The 27,500-nt window shown below is 39.2% G+C and overlaps 2 protein-coding genes across 2 annotated transcripts in view; both read right to left on the bottom strand.

Annotated features, from left to right (window-relative positions):
- Positions 1–332: 332 nt before the first annotated feature.
- LOC119584561 (alkylglycerol monooxygenase-like) lies at positions 333–1,369 on the bottom strand. Its single transcript, XM_037933243.1, has 2 exons — positions 1,121–1,369; positions 333–535 (listed from the first exon to the last, which is right to left on the bottom strand). Exons 1-2 carry the CDS (start codon positions 1,229–1,231, stop codon positions 404–406), a joined length of 243 nt encoding a protein of 80 aa, XP_037789171.1. The 5' UTR covers positions 1,232–1,369; the 3' UTR covers positions 333–403.
- Positions 1,370–6,815: 5,446 nt separating this feature from the next.
- The window catches only part of LOC119584823 (microsomal triglyceride transfer protein large subunit-like), a 51,943-nt gene continuing 31,258 nt past the window's right edge, over positions 6,816–27,500 (bottom strand). Inside the window, exons 4-18 of the mRNA XM_037933465.1 lie at positions 17,669–17,860; positions 17,198–17,401; positions 16,755–16,904; positions 14,728–14,893; positions 14,030–14,175; positions 13,565–13,725; positions 12,784–12,938; positions 12,155–12,273; positions 11,523–11,735; positions 11,158–11,376; positions 10,768–10,980; positions 10,305–10,499; positions 9,640–9,794; positions 9,138–9,282; positions 6,816–8,884 (exon numbers count right to left, since the gene is read on the bottom strand). Coding sequence (XP_037789393.1) covers positions 8,717–8,884; positions 9,138–9,282; positions 9,640–9,794; positions 10,305–10,499; positions 10,768–10,980; positions 11,158–11,376; positions 11,523–11,735; positions 12,155–12,273; positions 12,784–12,938; positions 13,565–13,725; positions 14,030–14,175; positions 14,728–14,893; positions 16,755–16,904; positions 17,198–17,401; positions 17,669–17,860 — 2,601 coding nt within the window. The 3' untranslated portion in view covers positions 6,816–8,716. The remainder of the gene's footprint in view (positions 8,885–9,137; positions 9,283–9,639; positions 9,795–10,304; positions 10,500–10,767; positions 10,981–11,157; positions 11,377–11,522; positions 11,736–12,154; positions 12,274–12,783; positions 12,939–13,564; positions 13,726–14,029; positions 14,176–14,727; positions 14,894–16,754; positions 16,905–17,197; positions 17,402–17,668; positions 17,861–27,500) is intronic.

Here is a 27,500-nt window from a genome sequence, read left to right as displayed (position 1 = left end):
TACGGAAAAAAGAACGAAAGGTGGAGAAGAAGAATAAGAGAAGAACGAGGAGTCGAGAATATGAGAAAAAGAACGAAAAGGGAAGAAAAAAATGAAAGGGGAAGAATAAGAAAGAAAAACGAAAAGGTTCTAATATAAAAACCACAAATGATCGAAAAAAAGAACAGGAGAAAAAAAAAAACGAAAACAGTAAGAATATGAAAAAACAACAACAAATAGGAAAAGAAAAAAAATGAAAAACAAAGCAAAACCAAAAACACGAAAATGAGAAAAACAAGCAAACATGAAAATGCGAGAGAAAAACAAAAACAAAAACAGGTAAATGAGGAAAACAAGACAACAACAACAACAACAAAAAAAAAAAAAAAAAAAAAAAAAGTAAAAGATAAAACCTCCAAAGGCCTCACTTGACGGACTCGTAGAGCGTGGCGTGACCCAGCGAAGTCACGTTATCACACATGCGGCCGAGCTGACGACCCTGCGCGCGCCCACACAGCTCCTTGAAAAGCACGATGACGACGAACCAGGGGACTGCCTGCGATAGGACTTCGATGACGATGATGAAGGAACAAGGAGAAATGTTCATACGAAATATTGGTTTCCCAAAGTGGGCGGTACAGCCCCCTATGGGCGTTGGAGAGATTTGGAAGGGGGGTTAAGGGGAGGCGGTAGGGGAGAGATAGTTGATATTGGTAAATAAATAGGTTTGTTGGATTAGGTTTTATTTGTGAAATACGCCTTTTTTGCTCAATCTTGTTCTCAATTCGAAGCATACCAAAAAAATAGAAAAAGTATGTGTTCGCATGTATGTGTATGAGAGAAGGTGGGGGGGGGAATCCACCGGGAGAATTTTGGGAACCGCTGATATAAAAACACTCAGGGATATCTATCTATGTCTGTCTGTGTGTCTATGTTTATCTGTTCATATATCTATCTATGTGTGTGTGTGTGTGTGTGTGTGTGTGTGTGCGTGTATGTGTGTATGTGCATGTATGTGTGCGTGCGTGTATACGTACGCATGTATGTGTGTGTGTGTGTGTTTGTGTGTGCGTATGTAAGTGTTAGCGTGCGTGTGTGTACGTGCGTGTACAGATTAAATACGCACAAACCTACACCTCACCTCATTGATGTAGTTCGGCACCTCCTTGACCGTGCTGAAGGAGGAGGACCTCGGTGACACGACATAGAAGAGAGTGCCGAGTCTCCGCAGCGCTTCGTCTGTCGCGATCATGTCCTTGCCTACGACGTAACACCGTGGAAGGAAGGTCTTAAGGATACCTAAGGATGTTCCTCTCTCTTTTTTTAAGGAGGAGGAAGGAGGAAGGAGGTGTCCCAGGATCCAGGTGAGGTGCGGACGCCTCTCGGTCTCCTAATGACTAAAAACAACTGCAGGATCTCCAGCCTCGCACCAGAGCTGTGGCGCGGTGTCCTTGAGTGCTTGTCCTGCTCAATATATATATGTTTCCTTTTTTCTGTGTTATTTCTGGTGAAATTTATTAACTTAGAAAACATGTACGTTACATAAAACAATCAAATACAGTATATCAGATGTTTATATATGGTCTAATTACAAATTAATGATTAACTACATAAATAAACAGAATGATAAAAAAAATAGATAGCTAACTAGTTAATGAATTATTAATACTGAATGGATAAACAAACAGATAAACAATTATATAAATAATTTATCTAATAAACAGAATGAAGAACAGTGCAAAGTCAAGGTTTCAACATCAAAATAATGACGATGGTAACACCAATAGTAAATATTCTCTCTCTCGTGCAAGCAGTTACATTACTATGAGATTCAAGAATAACAATAGGCAGCTGGAGACAGTGAGTTAAACATGTTTTGCCAAAAAATGGATAAGCGAAGAAAATCGATAAGACGAGAGATAAAAATAAAGGTTCTAATGCCTCACAGGCAAGCTATGGTACACAAAGGTTGCAAGGTATGGCGGTTCCATAGAAGCGGATTTTTTTTTTTACAATACTGCACGACCCAGGTCTCTCCCTCTCTCTCTCTCTGTCTCTGTCTGTCTCTCACTTCTCTCTCTCTCTCTCTCTCACTTCTCTTTCTCTCCCTCTCTCTCTCTCTCTCTCTCTCTCTCTCTCTCTCTCTCTCTCTCTCTCTCTTCTCTCTCTCTCTCTCTCTCTCTCTCTCTCTCTCTCTCTCTCGCTCTCTCTCATTTTAAACTACGAAGCATGACAAAGGCAGACTATCATGTTGATAAAAGGACAGAACAAGCAATATTCACAAATATTTAACTTTCATATAAAATTTTCCACGTAACTTTAAACAAGCAAGAAAAAAAAAGTCTAGTCCTAAATCCAATGGCCATATTTACGTTGCAGATTAACACTTGCAATCAACATGCAGTGTGTTCTTCCCCCACACGTGTCGAGAATGCAGATGCTTGTCTGGGAAAATCACAAATATCTCTTTTAATGATAATGATATTGATAATAATGATAGTAATAATAATAATAATAATAATAAAAATAATAATAATAATAATAACAATAATAGTAATAATGACAATAATGATAATGATAATGATAATGATAATGATAATGATAATGATAATGATAATGATAATGATAATGATAATGATAATGATAATGATAATGATAATAATGATAATAATAATATCAATAATAATAACAATGACAGTGATAACGATAATTATGATGATAATAATGACTGTAATGATAATAATGGTAACAATAATAACAGCAACAACAATAATAAAACAATAATGATAATAGTACTACTAATAAAGAGGATAACAACGATTATAAAAAGATCAAAATAACTAAGAAAAATCACATGAATATTATGATAATAATAAAAACAGCTAACAGTAGTAGTAGTTATAGCAGTACGAGTATATACCAGCGGTAGTAAATAAAGATATTGCTACTATTACTACTTCTACTACTATTACTATTATTATTACTACTACTACTGTTACCACTGCTACTGCCACTACTACTGCTACTACTACTATTACTACTACAACTACTATAAGCATACTACTACCGCTACTACTACTACTACTACTACTACTACTACTACTACTACTACTACTAATGATAACAATAATGATAATGATAACGTTAATAACGATAATAAACATATGATAAACAACTTGCTTTGAGGATTTTTAAAAAAATCTCAAAACAACTGTACAAAAAAATATAATAGCATTATGATAAGGTATTGTGGCGAAAAGAGTAAAAATACAATACAATAATGATGATAATAATAATGATGATGATGATAATAATAATAATAATAATAATAATAATAATAATAATAATAATAATAATAATAATAATAATAATAATAATAATAATAATAATAATAATAATGAAAATAATAATAATAATGACAACAATAAGGATAATAATAATGTCAATAACAATAATGATCAAATGATAAACATTTTTAGATTAATAAAAAAACAAAAACTGATAATAAAATAAAAAAAAAATCTAGCATCACGACCAAACACTGGCGAAAAAGATTTTAAAAAATAACTTAAACGATTGGGACAAAACAGAAAATAAAAAAAAGAAGAAAAAAATCAAATAAGGCATCTAGATACACCGAGACATAAACTACACATGCGTGATGGGGAATAAAGGAATATAAAATGATGAAAGGAAGAGGAGAGGAGAGGAGAAGGTAGATGAGAGATGAGGATAAGATAAGGAGTAGAGAAGGATGAAGGAAGGTAGGAGAGGGGAGGGAGTGTAAAAGAGTGTAGGAGAGAGGGGGGAAGGAGAGGGGAGTGTGATAAGGGGGAGGAGAGGAGGAGAGAGGGAGGGAGGGAGGAAAGGGGGGAGGAGATGAAGGGGGGGGAGGCAGGATGGGGGGAGGGAGGTGTGGATAAGGGGAGGGAGTGTAGATGAGGGAGGGGAGTGAGGATGAGGGGAGTAGGTGGAGAGGAGGAGGGAGGTGTAGTAGGGGAGGGAGTGTTAGGATAAGGGGGAGGGGGAGGTGTAGGATGAGGGGGAGGGGGAGGTGTAGGATGAGGGGGAGGGGGAGGTGTAGGATAAGGGGGAGGGGGAGGTGTAGGAGGGGGAGGGGAGGTGTAGGATAAGGGGGAGGGGGAGGTGTAGGATAAGGGGGAGGGGGAGGTGTAGGATGAGGGGAGGGGGAGGGGGAGGTGTCAGATGAGGATGAAGATGAGGATGAGTATGAGGGGGACGGAGGGTAGGTGTGAGAGGGGAGGGGAGGGAGGTGATGATGAGATGAGTGTGGCGATGACGAGGAAGTGGAGGAGGCATGGGGGGGAAGAGAAGGAAGAGGAGGAAGATGATAAGAAAGAATAAAATTTAAAACATTTAATATACCTACAACCTATAATTCAGTGACGTTTTAGAAGAAAAGCAAACAGACAAACATATTCATTATCATTAACACAACCTTGCTCTATTGTCTGAACATAAAAGATGCAATTAACGTGTTTCGACTAAATCTTCATTAGAATTACATACATTAATAAGATCAAGATAATACATTAACACATGTATGTTAGCCAATAGGTGTAATTAAAAATATCAATAACGTGAAAATTACGATAATATTAATAACTGTTAATAGTAATAGTAGTCATGTCATTTATTATTACGACTGATACTATTACTACTACTAGTAGTACTACGACCACTAATAATACTATTATGACTGACACTACTACTACTACTACTTCTACTACTGTTACTATTATTACGACTGGTGTTATTATACTACTACTACTTCTACTTCTACTACGACTACAGCAACTACTACAACTACAACTGCTACAACAACTGCTACAACAACTGCTGCTACAACAACAACAACAACAACAACAACAACAACAACAACAACAACAACAACAACAACAACAACAACAACAACAACAACAACAACAACAACAACAACAACAACAACAAATACTACAACAACAACAACTACAACTACTACAGTACTGCTACTACTAAACACAACAACAGCAATAGCAACTATGAGTATCCATCCAACGGCATCCGTGACCTGTTGCTCGACACCCACGGAAACGACATTGCCGCGACCTTGGGTAATTTGAAATGCCCCGCGCCATGTTTTTTTCTTTTTTTTTTTTTTACTCATTCGAGATATGCACGACTTCCTTTTTTTTAATAATATTTATGAATTCTTTTATTATTGTTTTTTATTATCATTATTATAATTATTTTGTCACAAGAATTCTGTTCACGCCCTGTGAATTGGGCACGAATTTCATATTCTATACTGTGTGTGTGTGAAATATTATTATTATTACCTCCATTATTTCCATTACAATTAACACATATTATCTCATTCTCATATCATTATCTCATCAAGAAAATGACCCCATCTTCATTTACTATCTACCACTCTCTTTACCGAAGTATAATCAAAGTTGCAAATTCCACACGAATGCCAGGAAATTTTCGTTAATTTTCACAATTTGAAGAATTAAAGAATATAAAAAGGACTAAAACCATACTGATATCTATGAGCGTGGGGCGTTTTATTCATAATGTTTCGATAACTTTAATATAGGAATTGTAAAACAGGTTGCCAGTTCATCATATAAAATCCGCAATTAAATTACTCTAAGCCATCGGTTCCGAAATTAGTCGATACCCTGTGGGGGGGGGGGAGGGCGACAATTAATAGCAGTTCTACAATATATACATTTATATATATATATTTATTTATTTATTATTATTCTTTTTTTACAAGTGTTAAATAAATAGGCTTACTAAACTAGGTTATATTTGTGATATACAACTTTGTGTTTAAGCTGGAAAAGTTTATGCCACGGTTCTAAGCGATAAGTTTGAAAAAGAAGTTTAGAAACAGCCTCGACAATAGACTAATTATTCACATAAGAAGATGAAGATGAAGATGAAGATGACGATAACGATGACGATGAAGATGACGATAAAGACGACGACGATGAAGACGATGAAGATGACGATAAAGACGAAGATGATGAAGACGAAGAAGAAATCCACAGTAAAAAAAACAATATACCAAAATTCAGACATTCTAATATATCACACACATGTAAATACAGAGATATGAGCATAAGCTTTAACATTAAAACAAAGTAACCTACGGACATCCAAACATATACATAAACTATAAACACTTAGTCATACAAACATGAAAACAGACATTAAAAACACACACAAGCAGAATCACATATTACCGAAATATAACTGAACGTCCATGCTATCAAGCAACGTAATGATAATAATAATAATAATAATAATAATAATAATAAATGATAATAATTTTGTTTTATTCCATTTGTTACAATGAATATTCTTGTTGGTGTGCCTTGCGAGTCTGCTACATTTTTGCTTCTAAATCATCCCCCGTGTGTAACGGAAGTCCGGGGTTTCCATCTACTGGAGGCGAGGGATTCCGTTGCCAGACGAGATGGCTATCGCTGCAACACAAGCTTATTGACAGACAAGCACACACACACACAGAGGCATAAAGACACACACACACACACACACACAGGCATAAAGACACACAAAAGCATACATACATAAAATTGTAGAAATAAACGGAAAATAAGGAATATTAAAACCAGTGTTCCTCCCATATGCAGGTGAACGAAGGGGAGATTATTTCGTAGGATGATTTGCACATTGGAAAAAATATAAGGATAAAAGATAAAGATACATATGAATAAAAGATAAAAATATAAATGGAACAACAGATTCCATCTTCATTTTTTTTTTTAGAAGTTCTTTCTGGGTTTAAATAAAGAACTACATACCTAAAGTACTTTATTAAAAGAAAAAATATACATGTGAACTAATATAACAATTTATAAGTAGTACAAGAAAATACAATATAACAAGTCTTAATTAATAGGATCATTTCTATTTCTTGGGTTTGGTAATCACATATATACAAAATAACCAAAAAATAAGGATAAAAAAAATTATTTGAAAAAGACATGCAAAAATTGGCACAGTCATAAAAAAAAATCAAAATAAATAAAACAAGAAAGCAAGATGAAAAAAAAAAAAAAAAAAATATTAAAGTGTTCATCAGATTCCTTAATAAAGAAAATCACTCATTAAATAAACATTAAGACAATGCAATAGGTCAGTAATTAGTAATGCCTTTTTCATCATATTACAGTGGCTTTCAACCTTCAAAAATATACATTTGGATAACGAAGATTACAAATTCCCTGGCTGAAATGTGGTCTTTATTCCCAGGCCGAAACATGGTCTTTATAATCAACAATATTAGCATATTATCACAGTCTACCCCACAATGGTTTAACTCGAGGGAAATGCATTCTTTTTTTTTCAGTTTCATGAATTGTGTATTTCGGTTCAATAGCTACTATTAGATAAAACTACAATGAGCAGTGCCTTCTACAAAGTGTGACAAAGAGTAGAAAAAGAAATGATATTGAAATGCCCACATGCACTGTAGTTCATTTTTATTACAGTTCTCTAGATAGAAGTGTAATCTAATGTTAACATCACAATATATATTTATCACCCAAGTCTAAATGTCATTCTGTAATAGCAAAAACAAAAGTTATTTTGCCATTATTAGTATCCTTTTCTTACTTGAATATCACCCAAAAATACTACTGGCATACTTTAAAAAGACGAATAAATAAAAAAAAAGAAATAAAATCAAGAAAACACAATCTCCTTAAAAAATAGTTTTTCACACTTGTATCCTTCGGGGGAAAAAAAAGGGCAAACTTAAGTAAACAGGTAATACAGAAAGCTACAAAACTGCAACCTGTCTGTGTGAGCAACCACCTGAAAGCACAACATGACTTAATATCACCAGTTCTGAGAATGTTCAGTCAAGCGAGAATGAACCAAATCCTACGGGAATGTTGCGAGGAGAACAGAAAATGATATATGGTGCATGCCTTGCACTGTCTCCTAACACTGCTATACTTTCCAAAATTAAAATGACTTTTAAAAATACCAGGAGAAAATTAGCCTCGATATTTTCCTTTCTTTCTACTATACATGATTACAAAATAATAATTATTGTAGTCATGTCAATCCTTAAAAAAAAAAAAAAAAAAAAAAAAGGAGGAAGGGAAAATAACCAACTATGCCAATGAAAAGAAAGAAAAAAAGAAGAAGAAAAAAAGTATTTTCCTTTCTTTATGCCCACAAAAAATAGTGTTAATAACGACACGAGTTTAAAACCTACTGTATAAAGAAAAATATACCTATCTACACATACTCATCATTGTGACCTTGTGTATGACTCCATATTATGTCTATGAGACACAACAGTAGTAGGCGAGGTAGAAGACATGTCTACAACGGTATAAAAGGCACCAAAGGTGAAATCTAAGCTACTGGCAAGTCTTTAGATAATTCTTTGAGGATGAATAAATCGTAACAAAGAATCAGCAATTTTCTCTTTTGTAGTATTTTTTTTTTATGCTGGAATGAGTATCGTATATTGAGTTTGTAAATATTCAAACTTGTATTCCCTATCTATTGTCGAAACTGACTGTTCATTGTACCCGACTTTGTTCAATGGCATTTTTCCTTTACTCTGGCATACTATCTTGGTCTTTTTAAAAATGTAAGAAAAAAGTCTATCAAAACCAATGATTCTTTTATCCTATGACTGATACAACATCTAAATAAGCTAGTTAAAAAAATATATATCAATTTATTTATTAAACATCTTATTACATAGTTCAGTATTTTTCTTATTCATTACATATGTTTTACCGGGAACAGGAGATGTATTTTTCTTGTATTTACGCAACACATAATTGCTTCCAGGAATGCGCTCGAGCTTTCGTACATTGTTCACAACCTCGAAGTTGGGTTGCACCTGGAACAAAGGGAAGAGTCCAAATTTAGCAAGTAAAACTAGTGAGAGTGCAAATGTGTTCATATACATTAATATAGATAGAACTTTGGTATGTCTCTCTATGATCAATTCAGTTTTCGGTGGCATACATAAACCATCTGAAGAGCACTCAAAACATCAAAGCTATTATATGGTGTTTCATACCATCATAAAAAATAACGATCAGTACCCTATATCTCAGAACGTCACTGGCCAACCACAATGAAAAACCTACCATTTGTAAACACATAATGACTTCGTCGTAGAACTCAAGGTCGGTGACGAAGTTCAGTTGCGTCTGTCCTCCCGAGTTAAACTCAATGAGAGTCTGCACGAAGGAGCTGTCTACTCTGGCTACACCTTGGACAATCATAGCGGCCCTGCGAAGCAATATGTATTTTCACTAGTAAATGCTTGTGACTTGCAAATACAGCATTACTGTATTTAATTATAAATAAATAAACATGGTCATTTGCATTTCTTTAACGCTTAATAACTAATATATACGACATATCCACATTTAAGAAAAAAATAAATAGAAAAAGAGTAATAAAGACAGTGGCAAAAGTAACATCCTTGAATTCCAAAATTCCTAGTCCCCCCATCTCTTAAATCAAAAATAAAATCCTCGTTTATAAAAAAAAAAGAAAAAAAAAGATAATGAAATAAAACATGTAAAAACTTCTCTTCTTCTCTTATCTTTCTTACAAACAAAACATGCGTTAATGGAAACTCACCCAACTTCCACCAGACTGTGAGCATTCCTATTCCAGAGAGACACTTGTACTTGGCCAGAGAAGTCATACGATATGGCACCATTGAGGAGGAGTTCGGCATTAAAACCATTCTGAAGAGGGACGATCTGGAGGTGGTCTTGCAGCAACAAGGAGCCCTGTGAATGCATGGAGTGAATAATCCTGTTAAGCTTTATGGAAGAGAAAATTCATTACCTTTAAAATCTCTGAAAGTTAATTCCACATAAAAAAACAAATCTATAAAGAATCATCTTTAAATACAGCATAAGAAAGGTATTACTACCATTATGATTACTGGTATATTTAATTACATAATCACATACAGTAATCATGGAATCTTTATGTTAATATTAAAAATGTCAACTTTAGTCGAATCACCTTTTCTTGAAATTTCATCCACATAACATGGATTTGGAACAATTTTAATTTCTGCTTCTTACTTTATTATTATTTGTCAATTCTATCTATCTATGTTCCAATAATTTTGAATTCCTACCTTCAGTAAACAGTAGCTACATAAGTCTGTACAAGATGTCGAGTAACATCAAGCCAGAGGCCTTACAAAAAGGAAAACACCACTATCAAATCCCTTCAATGCAGATATTCCTCTACTGTTAAAGTATGGGGAAAAAAACACATAGCTGTACCTGGAGTGCTGTGGTTTTCTCTGACCCTGTGCCAGCCCATACATGTCCCATCAGCTCCCCTTGGCCAGTGAAGAACACAAATGGTCGAAGCTGTGTGTCCATCAAAGTCATCTCGATACCAGCGTTGGCTTCTTCTCCATCATCAACTGCATCCTCTCCTCCAAAGACAGAAAGTCCACCTGCGAAAATGCCAATCTATGGGAGAGAGAAAAGAGGTAGGTTAGAATAAGGTGTTGGAGAAAAAAAAGAGTGGTAAGGCCCAATGTCTTGTAAATTAATTTCATCACAAATACTTGGATGCAATACTTTCCTACTCACACCCCTCTCTATATCAAATGCTAATTACATTATAAACTGATATGGACATACCATAAATATCCAACCTAAAACTTGATAAAACTATAATTTCAAAAATACACACATTTCAAATAGTATTCAGGAATTCTCAAGCATAATTACTTACAGAGAGAAGCCTCATCTGGGAGTCTTCACTGTTCACGAAGACATCAACTGTAGACCTCTTGAGGAGTCCCCCATTGATTTCGAGCATGTTGCTGAAGGAGGAGTTGGCACTTTTGTCCTCGGCAAGCATTCTTGAGAATGCAGATGACAACCCTCCTTGCCCATGGATGTGGTAATTGTTAAAAGTTGGAGTCCTTAGCACAGTCTTCAATAGCTGTAAAAAAAAAATTAATTAATTAATTAATTAATTAATTTAAATGGGAAAAACTGGAAAAAAAATTGATGTTCAAATAACATCAGAAGGAAAGACAAAGGAAAGAAAAATACTATAAATATACATTGAAAAATACAAAAACACAAAATCTAGACAAAATCTAATCTAACAACCTACCTTCTGCAAATGTTCGTCCTTTCTGGCCAAGTCAGAAACTCTCCCCAACAAGAGGGTGTTCAGCTCTCTGGTTTCATGTGAGGTCATGACGTGGAACAGTGCTTTAAGGAATTCCTCACTGGGCTGATGCTGCAGGATAATATCTGCTGCCATGGCTCGAACGCTAGAGTCATGCTGCTGATTTAATTCCAGGAAAACTCGCTCTAGTCTCTTGAGGATCTGTTTGGAGACAAAGGTCAGCATTATTTCTCTTATAATATTTCCTCATGGAATACTCAGTCCGCATTCTGATGAAATAATGTATTTTCTAAAAGGCAATTTTTCAGCAACATAGTAAAATATCAAAAAACATTCTTGCCAATTACCTTCTCAGTGATGAAACTACCAGGCATAGTTTGCAATGCTCTTGTTGCATATATTGCTGGTTTGCGTGCTTTGCCCTCTGCATACTTCAGGAGGATCTCCATCGTATCTGCTTTCCTGAAGTTCTTTAAAGCACGGATATAAATCAGCTGACAGTCTTCACTCTTGCAGTTCTCTAACTTACTTGCCATAAACTCTTGGACTTCAGTAATAATCTGGAAGAGAATGACAATGTTAGCCTCGGCAGAGACAGTTTATTTGCTTTACTGACTAGATTCCTGTATTTGGAGAGGCTGGAGGAGGGTACCTGAATCATTCTCAAGTACATGAGTCATGCCTAAAAAATTAGATCCTAGGCCTCAGATCGAATCACATGTGAGGACATAATTGAATTTTACAAGTTTTCTTTGCACTCCAGCTTCCCCATGCTGTAGCACACATAGATTGAGTTCTTTATAACAGTCTTCCCCATCCCTTCTACATAGATCAACTTCCCTAAGCAATCCACATATCATTGCATGTACAAATGGATAACACTAAAGTGAGAGATTCACTGTCATAAAAAGGATAACCTCTGGGTTAATGAGCAATAAAAAAATGAAGGACAGAAAGAAAAAGAAACAGTTTTACTTACAGGCTTTTTGCAGTTGCTGGAAACCTTGCAGAAAGTGTGGCTGACAGAGGCTATTGTTAAAACAAGAGTCTCATACAGCTTGTCATTATTGAGACCCTTCTTTGCAAGTTTCATTAAATCTGAAAACGGAATAAAAACACATCATAACTAACTTATTTCTCTAACAATTTCTTTCTTAGAAAGATAATCTTTTCTTTCTACTTACACTTTGATAAAAAAAAGAGGCAAAGAGTTTTTAAAAAAGTTCATATACTTAAAACATACCAAGAAGAGTGAAAGCCCAAAATTAAATTGTCATTTTGAAACCATAAATCAATATTAAGATAGGTTAGGTTGAGTTTATTTGTGAAAAATGAAGTAAAGGCACAAAAGAAAAGGAATCACAACCACTTACATCATATGGTAACCTAACATTTCAAACTAGAATTAATAAAATAACTCGTATACAATAAAATCTGGACATTAACCAGCAATTTCAAACCTTGGTATTATCCACTTTTACTCACACCTTATAAAAGATATACAAACTCTCGAAAGATCCAACACACACACCACTCACCTTGCAAGATGAACTCGGAAGGATGTGTTGCTAAGGAACTCTCGAAAGATCCACCACACACACCACTCACCTTGCAAGATGAACTCTGAAGGATGTGTTGCTAAGGAGAGACCCAGCAGATATCTCTCGGGGTTGTCAATCGGACCACCAAAGTTGAGCACGGACATGGCGGCCTTGTGCGAGGGAATCGTCTGAGCTGCGGCCAAGATGTCGAGGAGCTGTGGCCTGTGGTGGAGCATATCAATATATATTCTCTTTCCGATTTGAAGTTGTACATTTGGGAATAAAAGGTGCAAGTTTAATGTTGAAATATAAAAAAATTAATTATTTTTGAATTGGCAACAAAGCTGTTTCCCCCATATTTTAGAAATGCTTAATTCTTGTTTCAAAAATTACTGTTAAAAAGAAGATAATGCAACAGCACAGACTCAGGAATATAAGAAACATATAAACATATAGAGCAAGTAATAAAACAATAAAGAAGATGACAGAGAGGGAGAGAGAGAGAGGAAAAAAAAAAATGTACTTTAATCTCATCGGAGAAAACCAAAGAATGGATGACGATACAAAAACAAACACATAACAAAGAAAAAGAAAAGGCACATGCACATGAACACTTACTTTCTCACTCACTCACTCATTCAATCTGTGTGTGTGTGTGTGTGTGTGTGTGTGTGTGTGTGTGTGTGTGTGTGTGTGTGTGTGTGTGTGTGTGTGTGTGTGTGTGTGTGTGTGTGTGTGTGTGTGTGGGTGTGTGTGTGGGGGTGCGTGCGTGCGTGCGTGCGTGCGTGCGTGTGTGTGTGCATGCGTGTGTGCGTGCGTGATCTACAGCACCATGTAATAAAACTCACATAATCTTGGCATTCTTCTTATCCTTGAGGATCGCCTTGATGGTGTCGAGGTCACTCTCGCGCACTTTCCTCAGCAGCCTCACGAAAGCGATAGCTGAGCCTTGCGTGCCCAGGTTCTTGGGACTGAGAGTGTTGTAGAAGCTGCTGATTAATGCCTTCAACTGAGAGATGAAAAAAAGAAGGATCAAATATATATATGAATCTTGTATAATGTGAATTGAACATAAATCAATACATAAATGGCAAGAAAATTTATTTATGAATTCATGAACTTGTGAAGTTTTAGTTAAGGGCGATTGATTTGGAATTCTCATTATTACTATTATCATTTTTATCATAATAATCATCATCATCATCATCATTACAGTACTTACTATGCTCTCGCTTTTTGAAAAATTCATGTTGTACAAAGGATTTATCACATTTCAATATTTCTATAAGGTACCAAAAAGCAAGGCCACTCACCGATTTGCATGAAATACACTCCTTTGCCTCAGGGTTCGTTGTAAGCTGTTCTGTGACGATAGATTTCTTCAGCTTTTTGGCAATGGATCGTAATGCTTCAGCAGCTGTGTTTCCTGCGTATTTAGGGCTGTTAACCTTGCTGCGACCTGAAATAATGCCCAGTTAATTGTTAACAATTTTCTACAGGCACATCTAGCTATCTATCAACTTATAATGTGGTAGAAAAACCCACAATGGAAAAACTAGATGTATTTCATTTTTGCACTGTGGGTTTTTCTACCACAGTATCAACATGGAAGGGTATTTTACCATTAAACTCAAAATGTGAATAGCTTAAATAAAAGGTTTCTTATATCCGCTCTCTCTCATTTTATCTCTACATGACTTACTACTTAAAAGGTCCTTGCTTTCTTTTAATATTTATAACAATCTGTAAAATAGGCATTATATCCTTGAATAACTTGTACATAATGAAATCTCATTAACAAAATTCAAATTAAATCGCAAATTTAATGAAAAATTACATCATAAAGGATTAAATAATACAAATTCAAAAGGAATCAAAGACAATGAAAAACAGAAAAAGACAAAAGACAAAAGACAGAGAATAATAACAAGAAGAAAAAAGAAAAGAACAGAAGCAAACGAAAAAGAAAGAAGAATACTCAGCAATACGACTATGATAACTTTCTGCTTACTCTTGAGTTGGAGGTTCTGCTTGCTCATCACCTCCGCACCAGACTGCTTCCGCGCCTCCACACGCAGGAAGTGGGTCTCCATTGAGGTGGCTTTCTCGATGATCTTGTCATCCGGGTTTAGCACATATGAGGCAGTTGCCTCACTGTCAATCAGGGCACCAAGGACCTGCAAAGGTTAGGGTGTGTCGTTAGTAAGGAAGAGAAAACTGGTCACTATTATCTTAATCTTCTTTTAATGAGATGGAAAAATAATGTGCATCATGCCAGCATGTTAAAATACACAAAACACAAAGGTCAGATTTTAAAACTAATTTATTTAAGATCTCAGCATTTCTTTATCTATTATGGTCTTATGGATACATAATTTTCTGGGTTGCCTGCATTGCTGAAGAATATCTCCAAAATATATAAAAATATAAGATAAAGTTGTAACATTCTTGTTAAAATACGAATTCAAAGAGTCAATAAGGAATCATAACTCGAGGAGAAGAGAGAAATATGAAAGAGCGAAGAGATTGCAGAGATAGAATAAAGGGAAAGGAGATGAGAAGAGAGAGAGAGAAGGAAGAGAGAAACGGAATATGAGTATATTTCGGTATGAGATGAGAGAGAGTGGGGCATCAGAAGAGAGAATGACGACGGAAGACCGAAGCAGAGAGATGAGAGATTGAGGAGGATTTCATGATGATGGTCTGAGAGAAGTAATGAGGCGCTGGAAGAAGGAAGGACGCAAGAGGATTGGAGTGTGGAGAGAGAGAGAAGAAGGTACGATTTTTTGAATGAAGATGAAGAGAGGAAGGGAGAATAGGAATAGCAAGATAGAGACGAGAGAGAGAAAGAGAGAGAAGAGAGAGGAGATGAGAGGAGAGATCGAGAGTAGAGAGAAGAGAGAGAAAGAAGAGAGAGAGAGAGAAGAGAGAGAGAGAGAGAGAAAGAGAGAGAGGAGAGAGAGAGAGAAGAGAGAGGAGGGAGAGAGAGAGAAAGAGAGAAGGGGGAGAGAGAGGAGAGAAGACGAGAAGAGAGAGGAGAGAGAGAGGAGAGAGAGAGAGAGAGAGAGGATGAGAAGAGGAGAGAGAGAGAGAGAGAGAGAGAGAGAGAGAGAGCAGAGAAAGGAAGAGAGAGAGCGAGAGAAGAGGAGAGAGAAAGAGAGAGACGAGATAGAGGAGAGAGGAGAGAAAGAGAAGAGAGAGAGAGAGAGAGAGAAGAGAGAAGAGAGGAGAGAGAGGAAGAGAGATGAAGAGAGAGAGAGAGAGGGGAGAGAGATAGAGAGAGAGAGAGAAGAGAGATGAGAGAGAGAGATCAAAGAGAGGAAAGAGAGAAGAGAGAGAAAAGAGAGAAAAGAGAGAGAGAGAGAGAGAGAGAGAGAGATGAGAGAGAGGAAGAGAGAGAGAGAGAGAGAGAGAGAGAGAGAGAAAGAGAGAGAGAGAGAAGAGAGGAGAGAGAGGAGGAAAGAGAGAGAGAAAGAGAGAGAGAGAAGAGAAGAGAGAGAAGAGAGAGAGAGAGAGAAAGAGGAGAGGGGAAGATAGAAGATGAGAGAGAGAGAGAGAGAGAGAGAGAGAAGAGGAGAGAGGGAGAGAGAGAGAGAGAGAAAGAGGAGAGAGAGAAAGGAGAGAGAGAGAGAAAGAGAGAGAGAGAGAGAGGTAGGAGAGAGAGAGAAGGAGAGAGAAAGAGAGAGAAAGAGGAGAGAGAGAGAAAGAGAGAGAGAGAGAGAGAGAGAGAGAGAAAGAGAGAGAGAGAGAGAGAAGAAAGAGAAAGAGAAAGAGAGAGAGAGAGAGAGAGAAATAGCACATCAAAAGGAAAGGGATGAGGAAGAAGAAGACATGAAGAAGAAAGTCCAGATTTAACCCCAGTCCTGGCTGCCTAGTCGGTCATTCTGGCTACACAAAGCTAGAGGGATTATAGCTGAAGAAGAATAAAACTAAGAATAAGACTAATAATAAGAATAAGACTAAGACTAAGAATAAGACTAAGAATAAGAATAAGACTAAGAATACAGGATCAAGAATCCGGTAACTTTCCCCACATACCTTATTGGTTTGGTTGAAGAACTGTACTGGAATGACGTTCTTGCAATTCCGCTTCAACTTGGTGACGTGCGTTGGGTCAACCATGTTGTATGTCACTTCACATTTCCCTGAGGAGTCCATTTCTCTCTGCTTCACATTCTTTAGTTGATGCTGTTTGGATAGATAAAAAAGGTCAAGGATTAGGATATAATTATAAATGTATGTATTTTTATAACACATATAATTACATAATTCTAAGTTTGTGCCAAGTATTCAGCTTATCCTCCTAGTATATCGACCATATCTACCTCCGTTTCCCCTAATTCTCTCCAGATCCCTCTCTCCTCATACACAAGGTCTCACACCCAGCCCACCTAACCCACCTGCCCTACCCAACCCACTAACCCACCAACCCACTAACCCACCTAACCCCCCAACCCACCCTGACCCAACCCAAAACCCACCTGCAACAAACTGGAGATGCCCTTCATCACATTGAGCAGCGACGCCTCCTCCCCCTCGAAGTGGTGCACCTTCCCGATCTGGCCGCTGTTCCAATGCAGGAAGACCGGGTGCAGCCTGTACTGTTCCAGCTTGGACGACTTGTGCGCGAAGTCCCCCGGGGTCGGCCCCTGGCGGGATTTCACCGAGAGCTTGGGGGCCACGATCTGTGGGAGGGGAGGGAGGTAAGGAAATGGTTTGGAGAATAGGAATAGTAACAGTTATACTAACAATAACAACAACAATAACAATAATGATAACAACAAACAATAATAATACTAATAAGAATACTACTACTAACAATAGTAATAATGTTATTACTACTACTACTAATAATAATAATAACAAAGACTAAAAGCAATAATGACATCCAAAAACACCAAAAAAAAACACGAAAAATCAACTAAGCAATTAAGAAAAAACAATCTCTTTACCGTAAGCTGCAGGATCTGCTCGTGGGCGTTGCCGGGGTGCTGCCACACGGGCGTGACCTCGGCCGAGAGCTCGACGCGGAAGCCCACATCCTTCGCCGTGGACACCGGTAGCGCCTGCGGCTCGTTCAGCAGTACCGAGGTCTCGTAGACGTACGTGTAGAGCGTCCCCACCTTCGAACTGGCGGCTGTACGCTGTCGGAAGAGGAAAAAAAAGGGTTTCAGTGTCTCCTCGCTTCGAAGCCTTTCCCGAACCCCGAACCGGAACTCAATCCACATGGAGATCACCCGCATGGCCCCCTGCCGCCTCAACCCCAACCACCGACAGAGAGGGTCTCTTCCACGCGCCCTCTCGAACTCACCTGGGTACGACGAGAGGAGGACAAAGGCGTGGGCGGGGGCGAGGGCACACTGGAGGGCGCCCCACACCAGCCAGCTGAGGCTCCCGACGCCCACGGTCAGGGTGCCCGCCAGGCCCCAACGCACCAGCACCACGAAGGTCGTCAGCGCGCCCAACGCCATGGCACTTCCGCTCCGACGCCCGCGCTCGCTCTCTCTTCTCTTTCTCTAGCTCTTTCTCTTTCTCTAGCTCTTTCGCTACCGCTTTTTGCCTACGGCTTCTCGCTTCTATTTTCCCATTCCTGTTATTGGTGTTTTTTTCTTGCTGCTTGTGTTTTCTTTTTTCTTTTTTTTCTATATCTCTCTTTTCTCTGTCAGTTCTCTCAACTTTCTATAACGCGACTTCCAATCATCCTTTATTTTTTTCCTTCTTTCTTTCTCTCTCAAATAGCTTGGTTAACGACCTGCAAATAACGCGATTTCCACTTATTTTTTTAATGTCTCTTCCGGGCCGATCACACATGGCCTACCTCACCATCCTGCTTTGAACTCCTAAAATAACGGAAGACAATCAAAATAAGCCATTCTCGAAAGTGGGGGGAAAAAGGACATATTTTAAAGCGAACGATTAAAAGTACTTAACACGTAAGAATCGATCACTTTCCTTTATGAAATAAAGAAAAAATCAGACACACATAAAAAAAAAAACACCTACAATATGTACACACTGGGAAAAAAAATTCGAACGCAAGCATGGATTAAATTCACCGTGTAAAATTTCGTGAAAAAGAGGAAATCAGAACACCGTACATAAAACCTTTAAAAACTACCAAAACTCCACTAACAACAACAACAACAACAACAAAAAACGGACAGAAACAACGCCAGTGCCATCAAAAGCCGGTCAATTTCCCGCTCAAATTCACCGGCGAGCGAGCCTTTGACGCTCCATCGGCCTCGCCAAGGAACCTGCACCGGGACCGGCCAGCAGCGAACGCGTCACCCCATAATAACTGTGTAACAATTTCCCTGCCTGTTTACTCACACGCGCGCGCGCTCGCAGGAAACTAGGTGACCGACCGAACTCTGCTCCGTGACACTCGATACATATTCATAAAAAAAAGAGGAAAACATACAAAGAAAACAAAAGGAAACAGAACAAGAACTGAAATAGGACTTCGTTTAGTCCGGCCGAACCCTGTTCCTTTACATGTCTAATATATATATATATATATATATATATATATATATATATATATATATATATATATATATATATATATATATATATACATATATATATATATATAAACACAAACACACACGAGAAAGACAAAATACGACCTGAAATTGCGCTTCGCTTCGAAAAAAATAAAACGTTATAAAATAGCGTGGACGAGCGAGTTTAATCGACGCGCTGCACTTTGGACGCCGATAAATAAAGTTTATTTTTCTTATTTATTTTTTTTTTTTTTTTTACACTCGTCTATCAGGGGTCAGCCGACCATATCATCGCTCTGTGGTCTGCTTTCCCACGAGTCTCCACGCGGGTCGATGGCGCCGGATATTCTGATATTTTCCCTACGTCATCATCCAGCGACTGATGGAAACGAGATCGATGTTTAACGATGATGATGATGGGGATTGTGGTGGTGATGGGGATTATGGTGGTGGTGATGGGGATTATGGTGGTGGTGATGGGGGGGGATTATGGTGCTGGTGATGGGGATGGGTATTGTGGTGGTGGTGTTGGTGATGATACGGATGGTGATTTAGTGGTGGCGGGGAAGGCGGTGGTTGATGGTGGTTGTGATGGAGATAGTGGTGATGGTGATGGGATGGCGGTGGTGATGAGGGTGAGGTTGGTGATGATGGGGATGGTGATACTGGTGGTGATGATGGTGATGATTAAAGATGATGATGGTAATATTACTATAAAAAGGAAACATGCATTAAAACGACCCAAGAAAAGAATAGAAAAGGAAAAAAAAAAAGAATTCTTAGCTACTAAAAGCGTTATTTCTCTCTCTCTTTCTCTCCTTCTCTCTCCCTCTCCCCCCTCCCTCCCTCCCTCCCTCCCTCTCCCCCCCTTACTCTCTGGCCCAAAACAAGCCAGGAATCCTTCGCTACTCGAGCCGACTTCCGCGCACGCCGAGGCGACCAGTTCGAAACCTGTTACTCGAGAGAGCGTGTTTCCCCGAGTGGAAAGGGTGACTCATGCTTCAATTACTCTTCCGTCTGTGTCTGTCTGTCTGTCTGTGTCTTGTCTTTTGTTTGTGTTTCTATCCACCTTTTCCTTCCACACACTTCTTATTTTTCTTAACCTCTTATTAATTCATTCATACTTTTTCTTTCGATCCTTCTCTTTCTCCACTTTATTTCTCTTTTTCCCCTCTCTCTCCTTCTCTCTCTTACCTCTTTCGCCCCTATAACCCTTTTCCGCTGTTTCTTCCCCTCCACTAACCCCCCCTTCCTTCTATTCACCCATCTCCCCCCCTCCACCCCCAACCCCCTCTCTTCCTCCTTCAAAGAATGTAAGTGGAACGGAAAGAGTGCGAGTGACAGGTGGCTCCGCGTGACCCAGTGAGACACACAGACACAGACATAAACGCAGAATCACTCACACACACACACACACACACACACGCACAGAAACACTCCCTTACTCACTCACACACAGAAACACTCCCTCACTCACACACCGATACTCACTCACTCTTCAATCACTCACACACTTCCTTGAGCCGCCACCTGAAGCCGTTCGTGTAGTCGTCGCCGGATTCATGACCCGGATCCCGCATGCGCGGAGTGATAATGGTTGCGCAAACACTGGAGGAGGAGGAGGAGGAGAGGGGGGGGGAGGGGGGGGAGGGGAAGGAGGAGAGGCAGGAGGAAAAAGAGGGGAAGAAGGAGGAGGAGGAGGGGAGGAGGAGGAGGAGGAGGAGGAGGAGGAGAGAGAGAATGACATGCATAAAACACCGTGAGTCAAATGATAACCCACATTCCCCGTGAGAAAGGTGCGGGGGAGGAGGAGTGATGAGGAGACAGAGCACGGGAAAGCGACCGAGATCGCGGAGGAAGTACAGAAGGAAAGGTATTTCTTAAGGATGAGGAAGAAGAGGAGGAGGGGGGGGAAAGGAGGAGGAGGAGGAGGGGGGAAGAGGAGGAGGAGGAGGAGGGGGGAAGAGGAGGAGGAGGAGGAGGAGGGGGGGGGGGGGAAGAAGAAGAGGAGATAGAATATAGGAAGAGGAGGAGGAGTAGGAGGAAGTGCAGGTAGAAGAAGAGAGAGAAGATACAAATGAGGAAAAAGAGGACGAGAGACAGGATATAGAAAGAAGAAGACAAAGACGAAGAAGAAGAGGAAGAGAGAGGGTGACACGGAAAGAATTTCAAAAGGAAACACCCCAAGTGATTGGAAGGGAAGAGGAGGAAATGGCATAGCGGCGGAGGGAGGGAGAGGGGGGGGGGGTGAATTGAGGAGACACCCCTCGGGTCTTGAGTGCAACCCGGAAATAGTGATACTTCGATCGTCTGGTTCCCGCCGGCGAGAGCGAACCCACACGGACGGATGTAGGAAGAAAAAAACAAACAAACAAAAAAACTCTTACTAATGTCATCTACGAAAAAGAAACCGGTAAAAGAAAGAAAGAAAGAAAGAAAGAAAGAAAAAAACGCTAAAAAATGTTGGTTTGTTAAATATCGGTAAAAAAAATATGGCACTTTGTTTAACATCCGTAAAAATGTGTCAAATATCGATAGATTTTTTTTTTTAGTTCGTTAAACATCGGTAAAAAAGTCACTTCATTAAATATCGATAAAACGTGTTAAACATCGATAAAAAAGTCACTTTGTTATATATCGATTAAACATGTCAAAAACAAAGGAATCTGGATGTTGAAAAAAGAGGCTGTTCAAGATTTCTCGACCGTGTTCAGAGAAGTTCAAGTTCATTGCTGCTTTTGTTCACCTTGCGGATTGGCTGTGGCTACGGAGGATCTGAAAATACGAAACTAACGGGCACTGTAATACGAAATAAACACGAATACTTTACTAATAAACTATAATACTACTATACGAAATAAGCACTAATGCTATATGAAATAAGCGATAATACTATACTAATAAACACAAACACTATACGAAATAGGCTATATACTATACTACTATTAATAAACGAATACCATAACACGTAATAAAAATAAATCTATCTATCTATCTATCTATATAAAGAATGAAATGAAATGAATAATCGTTACACAGAAGATGCAGAATTCAACCCGACTTCTGGGCTACGAGATTCGCAGGCAACAATACTCCCGCTCCCCGCCCAAAGTCAAGCTGCAACTGTGCAATGTTCAACCAGGAATGCACTGCAAGACGGCCTCTCGGACAAACCAATCACGGAACTCTACTGAACTCTACTGAAATCCAGCGAAAAAGAAGGTAGGAGCGAGAACGAACATCCTCACAGTGCGAAAGAGATATTCACTCTCACGCGTTGCGACAAAAACGTTTCTCCTGCAAATTTCTCAACATCGCAAACGTTCAGAAGCGACATTTTAACCGATTTCGTTTTTTTTTTACCGATACCAGTTCAAGAGACAGTGAGGAGTGGTGGAGAAAATGGAAATCGACGATGGGGAGGAATATGAGGCGCGATAAAAGGGGAGGAAACGGTAGAGAAGGGGAGGAGAGGGGAGGAAATGGGGAAAAAGACGGGAGGAAAAATGAGGAAAGGGGAGGAAGCAATAGAGAAGGAAGGGAAACAGTAAAGAAGGAGAGAATAGGGCAGAGAAAGGGAGGAGAGAGAGGAAACGAAATGAAACGGAAAGAAAGAACAAGGGGAGGAAACGCGAGCAAATGGGAGAAAAGGGAAAATGGAGAAAAGGAGAAAAGGAGAAAAGGAGAAAAGGGGGAAAAAGAAAAAAAGGGGAAAAGGAGAAAAAGGGGGAGTTAAATGAAGGGTGTTCGCCGACAATCAGCTGTGGGATTCGGCGGGGATTGCGTCATCGGGGCCGAGAGGGGGTCGAACAGACGGGGGGGGGGGAGAAGGAGGAATAGGAGGAGGTGGATGATGAAGAGGAATAAGAAGAAGAAGAGGAAGAGAAAGGAGGAGGAGGAGGATGAAGAGGAATAATAGGAAGAGGAGGAAGAGGAGGAGGAGGAGGTGGAAGTGGAGGTGGGGGAGGTGATGGTGGAGGAGGAGGAGGAGGAGGAATAAGAATAAGAGGAAGAGGAAAAGGAAGAGGAAGGAGGAGGAGGAGGATCAAGAGGAACAAGAGGAAGAGGAAGAAGAGGAGGAGGACGTGGAAGTGGAGGTGGAGGAGGTGATGGTGGAGGAAGTGGAGGAGGAGGTGGGGGAGGAGGAGGAGGAGGAGGTGGAGGAGGGATGGAATTAGAAGGAGGAAGAAAAAGAGATAGAGATGAGTGTGTGAAACAGGAGAAGGAAAAAGTGGAAAGTAGTGAGTGAGGGAGTATGAGGGAGACAAAGTGGGGGGAAGAGAAAGAAAGAGAAAAAAAGAGAAAGAGAACGCAAAAAAAAAAAAAAAAAAAAAAAAAAAAAAAAAAAAAAAAAAAAAAATCGATATTACCCATTTTCACATCCACCAATGGACACCCTAACCCTTAGCCCTTCCTTTCAAACAAACCGCAAGAACACACCGGCCACGAGACGCCACAACAGGGTGACGTAGTTTCCCCGCAATCCACGGTCTCCAGAAACAGGCCAATCCTCTCGACACCATGACGCGGCGTTGAAATCCCTTTTGCAAGACGCTGTGACGCTATTCGTGGGATGGAACTCATGGTCGAGAAAACGAAGACACACACACACACACACACACACACACACCACAAAACACACACACACACCCCCACACACACCCCACACACAAAAACACACACACACAACAAACGACGACCCCACCACCACCACACACACACACACACAACAACCACCACCACCACCACCACACACCCCACACAGACGAACGCACGCACGCACACACACACACACACACAGACGAACGAACACGCACATGCACACACATAAATGAACGTTGTCAAATGAGAACACTACTCACCCCACCCCCTAAACCCCCCCCCCAAAAAAAAAAAAAAAAAAAAAAAAAAATTGCTAATTACAGTGTCTGTTATACACCCCACTTCTATGGGACAACAGTAATTGGGGGAAAGAGACAGTCAGAGGGAGAACGAGCGAGCGAACGAGAGAGGAGAAAAAAGGGGGAGGAGAGAGGAGAAGGAGAAAAAAGAGGAGGAGAGAGGAGAAAAAAGAGGAGGAGAGAGGAGAAGAGAGAGAGGAGAAAAAAGAGGGAGGGAAGGGAAGGGGGTGAAGGAGTAGAGAGAAAAAAAGAGAGAGCGTGAGAGGAGAGGAGAAAAGAGATAGCAAAAGGGGGAAAGCAGAAGGAAAGGGGAAAAGGAAAAAAAAGAAAAAATAGGGGAAAAGAGAGAGAAAAATAAAGAGAAAAGAGGAAAATAAATAAACAGAGAGAAAAGAAAGAGAGAGCAGAGAGACAGTGAGAGATCGAGAAAGAGAAGGAGATACAGAGAAAGAGAGAGAGAGAGAGAGACAGATAAATGATATCCCCGGTATTTTAACTCCACAAACGGAAATAACTTAAAAATCAAAATCCGGCTGAACCAGAGAAAGTAGCGCGGTGTGAAGTGACGACATAGGAAATGAATGGCATGACACGCAATAAAAATAAAAGATGGGGGAGAAAGAATGAGAGAAAATATACCGAATCAGAGTGAAAAGTCACAAAAATGGAGGAAGGGGAGGAGAGAGAGAGAGAGAGAAGAGAGAGAGAGAGAGAGAGAGAGAGAGAGAGAGAGAGAGAGAGAGAGAGAGAGAGAGAGAGAGAGAGAGAGAGAGAGAGAGAGAGGAGAGAAAAGAGAGAGAGAACGAGAGAGAGAGAGAGAGAGAGAGAGAGAGAGAGAGAGAGAGAGAGAGAGAGAGAGAAATACGGTTTCGCCAAATTACAAAGATTCTGTAGTTATTTCCTACAACTCTTAGCACAGGAAAAACACAATACATTGTAGAAACATAAAAAAACATCCCCCTCCCCCCAAAAAAAAATCTCGCTCCTCCCTCCCCTCTAGAAAAAAAAAAAAAAAATCTCACGCAACAAAACGCATCAACAATAAAAAAAAAAATCAAATTTAAAGACCTAACGAAGGCGTTTCCCGTTTCTTCGGAGACGAAAAAAAAAAAAAAAAAAACTGGTCGTTAAGTTATAACTTTTTTTTCTCTCGTTTTTTTACATGAAAGCTCAGCTACCATTTTCGGCGTGATTTTTTTTTTTTTTTTACTGAGAAGAATAAAAAACTGTTTTTGTCGCGATGAATTCCGAGCTCAAGAAGCATCTTCACGTGGTAAAAAAAAAAAAAAAAAAAAAAAAAAAAAAAAAATATATATATATATATATATATATATATATATATAATAATAATAATAATAATAATAATAATAATAATAATAATAATAATAATAAAATAAAAATAAAAATCAAGACACTTTTTGGAATTCAGGTCGACGAAATTTCTTCGAAGAAACGAAACAGAAAAATAAGTCTCAACAACTGTAAAAGATGAAGATAAAGAAAATACAAAAAAAAAAAAAAAAGTATGGAGGGACAGACAGAAAATGAACAGACGTCATCATTTTATATTCTGACTCGTAAAAAAAAAAAAAAAAAAAAATAAAAAAAAAACAAAAAAAGAAGTATGCTAGTCTTCAAAACACAAAAATTACGTCACATACCAGTCCACACCGCTTACTTTACGCCCTTAGGCAATGATGACCTCAGAAATATCAACGCCAGTGCATTTTCAACCACCAGCCATCAACCTCATGTATACCAACTACCTCGAGGAATCAACAACAACAACAACAACAAAAATTCAACCCCGTAAACAAGAATAACAACAACAACAGCAAAAACAACAACATTAACACATAACGGTATTAATAACAAAGAAAAAAAAATGCAACTTTCTATGCAAAGACGACAAAAAAAACATGTTAGTTATCTTTCATTTGACAACCCAAAAAGGAATAACAAAAACGACAAACAAATAAAGTTCGTGCTGAGAAAATGGACACTGAACGTGAAGAGATTTCACAAGGCATTTAAACTGCACTTTTAGATTAATCCCAATAGAGTCCAGGAGGAGGAATGTGGGAGGGGGAGGGGGGGGAGGGGAAGGGGGAGGAGGAGGAGGAGGAGGAATGTGGGAGGGGGAAAGGAGGAGGAGGAGGAGAAGGGGGGGACGAGGAGGGGGACTGGAGAAGAAGAAGAAGGAAGAGAGGGAAGGGAAGGAAGAGGAAGGGGGAGAGGAGGGGGGATGAGAAGAAATGTCAGGAGGGAGGGAGGGGGGAGAGGAAAAGGAAGAGGGAAGGGAGAAGAAAAAGAGAAGGGGAAGAAGGAGGGAAGGGAGAGAGGAAGGAGGGAAAGGAGAGAGGGGAAGGAGAGGAGAGCGATGGAAAGATAAGAGGAGGAGGAGAGAGGAGAGGAGAGAGAAGGGAGATAGGAGGAGAGAGAGAGAGAGAGAAGTAGGAGAAGGACGAGGAGAGTAGGGATGACGATATAGTAGGACCCAGAGACAAGACCTTATAAGAACGATATATATATATATATATAAGAAGAAATAAGAAGAGGATGAGGATAGGATAGAAATAGTTCAAATAGACTAGATAAAAATAATAAGGACTTAAATGAAAAAAATAATAAATAAAGAGGAGCGAGAAGGAAATATAAATAGATCTAATATATATATTATATATATATAATATATATATATACTTATATATACATTAAATATATATATTTAAAATATATATATTAATATATATAGATATATATATATATATATAATATATTAATTATATATATATATATATATATATATATATATATATATGTCAATCTGCATACCTACACCAGAAAAAAACGAAAAGAAAGAGATGGAGGAAAACGAATAAAAAGACAAAGCGAAACAAACAGAGAAAGGGGAGGACAGAAACACAAAGAAACACAACGCGGGGAAATGGAAGAGAAAGAATGAAAACAAACGAGAAACGAGAAAAAAAAAGAGAAAGAAAGGAGTAAGAAAATACCAACAAGAGTGGGCAAGGCAGAGCACATGGCTGAAGGAAAATCATGAGGAATGGAAGAAAGGAAGGGGGAAGGAGAAGGGAAGAGAGGAAGGGGAAGGCAGGCTGGAGAGAGAAGGGTAGGGTGGAAACGGAGGGGAGAGGAGAATAGGGTGGAGAGAAAGGGAAGAGAGGAGGGGAGAGGGGAGAGGAGGGAGAGAGACGCGAGGGAGGAAGGGAGGCAGGAGGGAGAGGAAAGGTGGAGGGAAGGGAGACGGGGGGAAGGAGAGTGGGGGAGGGGGAAAACAAGCAGGGCGACATTACAGTTAAGAGGGAACGGCAGGTAGGAGGCGATCCCAGCGTGAAGGTCGAGGCGAACCT

Source organism: Penaeus monodon, chromosome 18 (genome assembly GCF_015228065.2).
Source record: "Penaeus monodon isolate SGIC_2016 chromosome 18, NSTDA_Pmon_1, whole genome shotgun sequence".
Taxonomy (NCBI): Eukaryota; Metazoa; Arthropoda; class Malacostraca; order Decapoda; family Penaeidae; genus Penaeus; species Penaeus monodon.
Note: the sequence above shows the minus strand (reverse complement) of the source record. Positions and strands in the feature narration are given on the sequence as shown.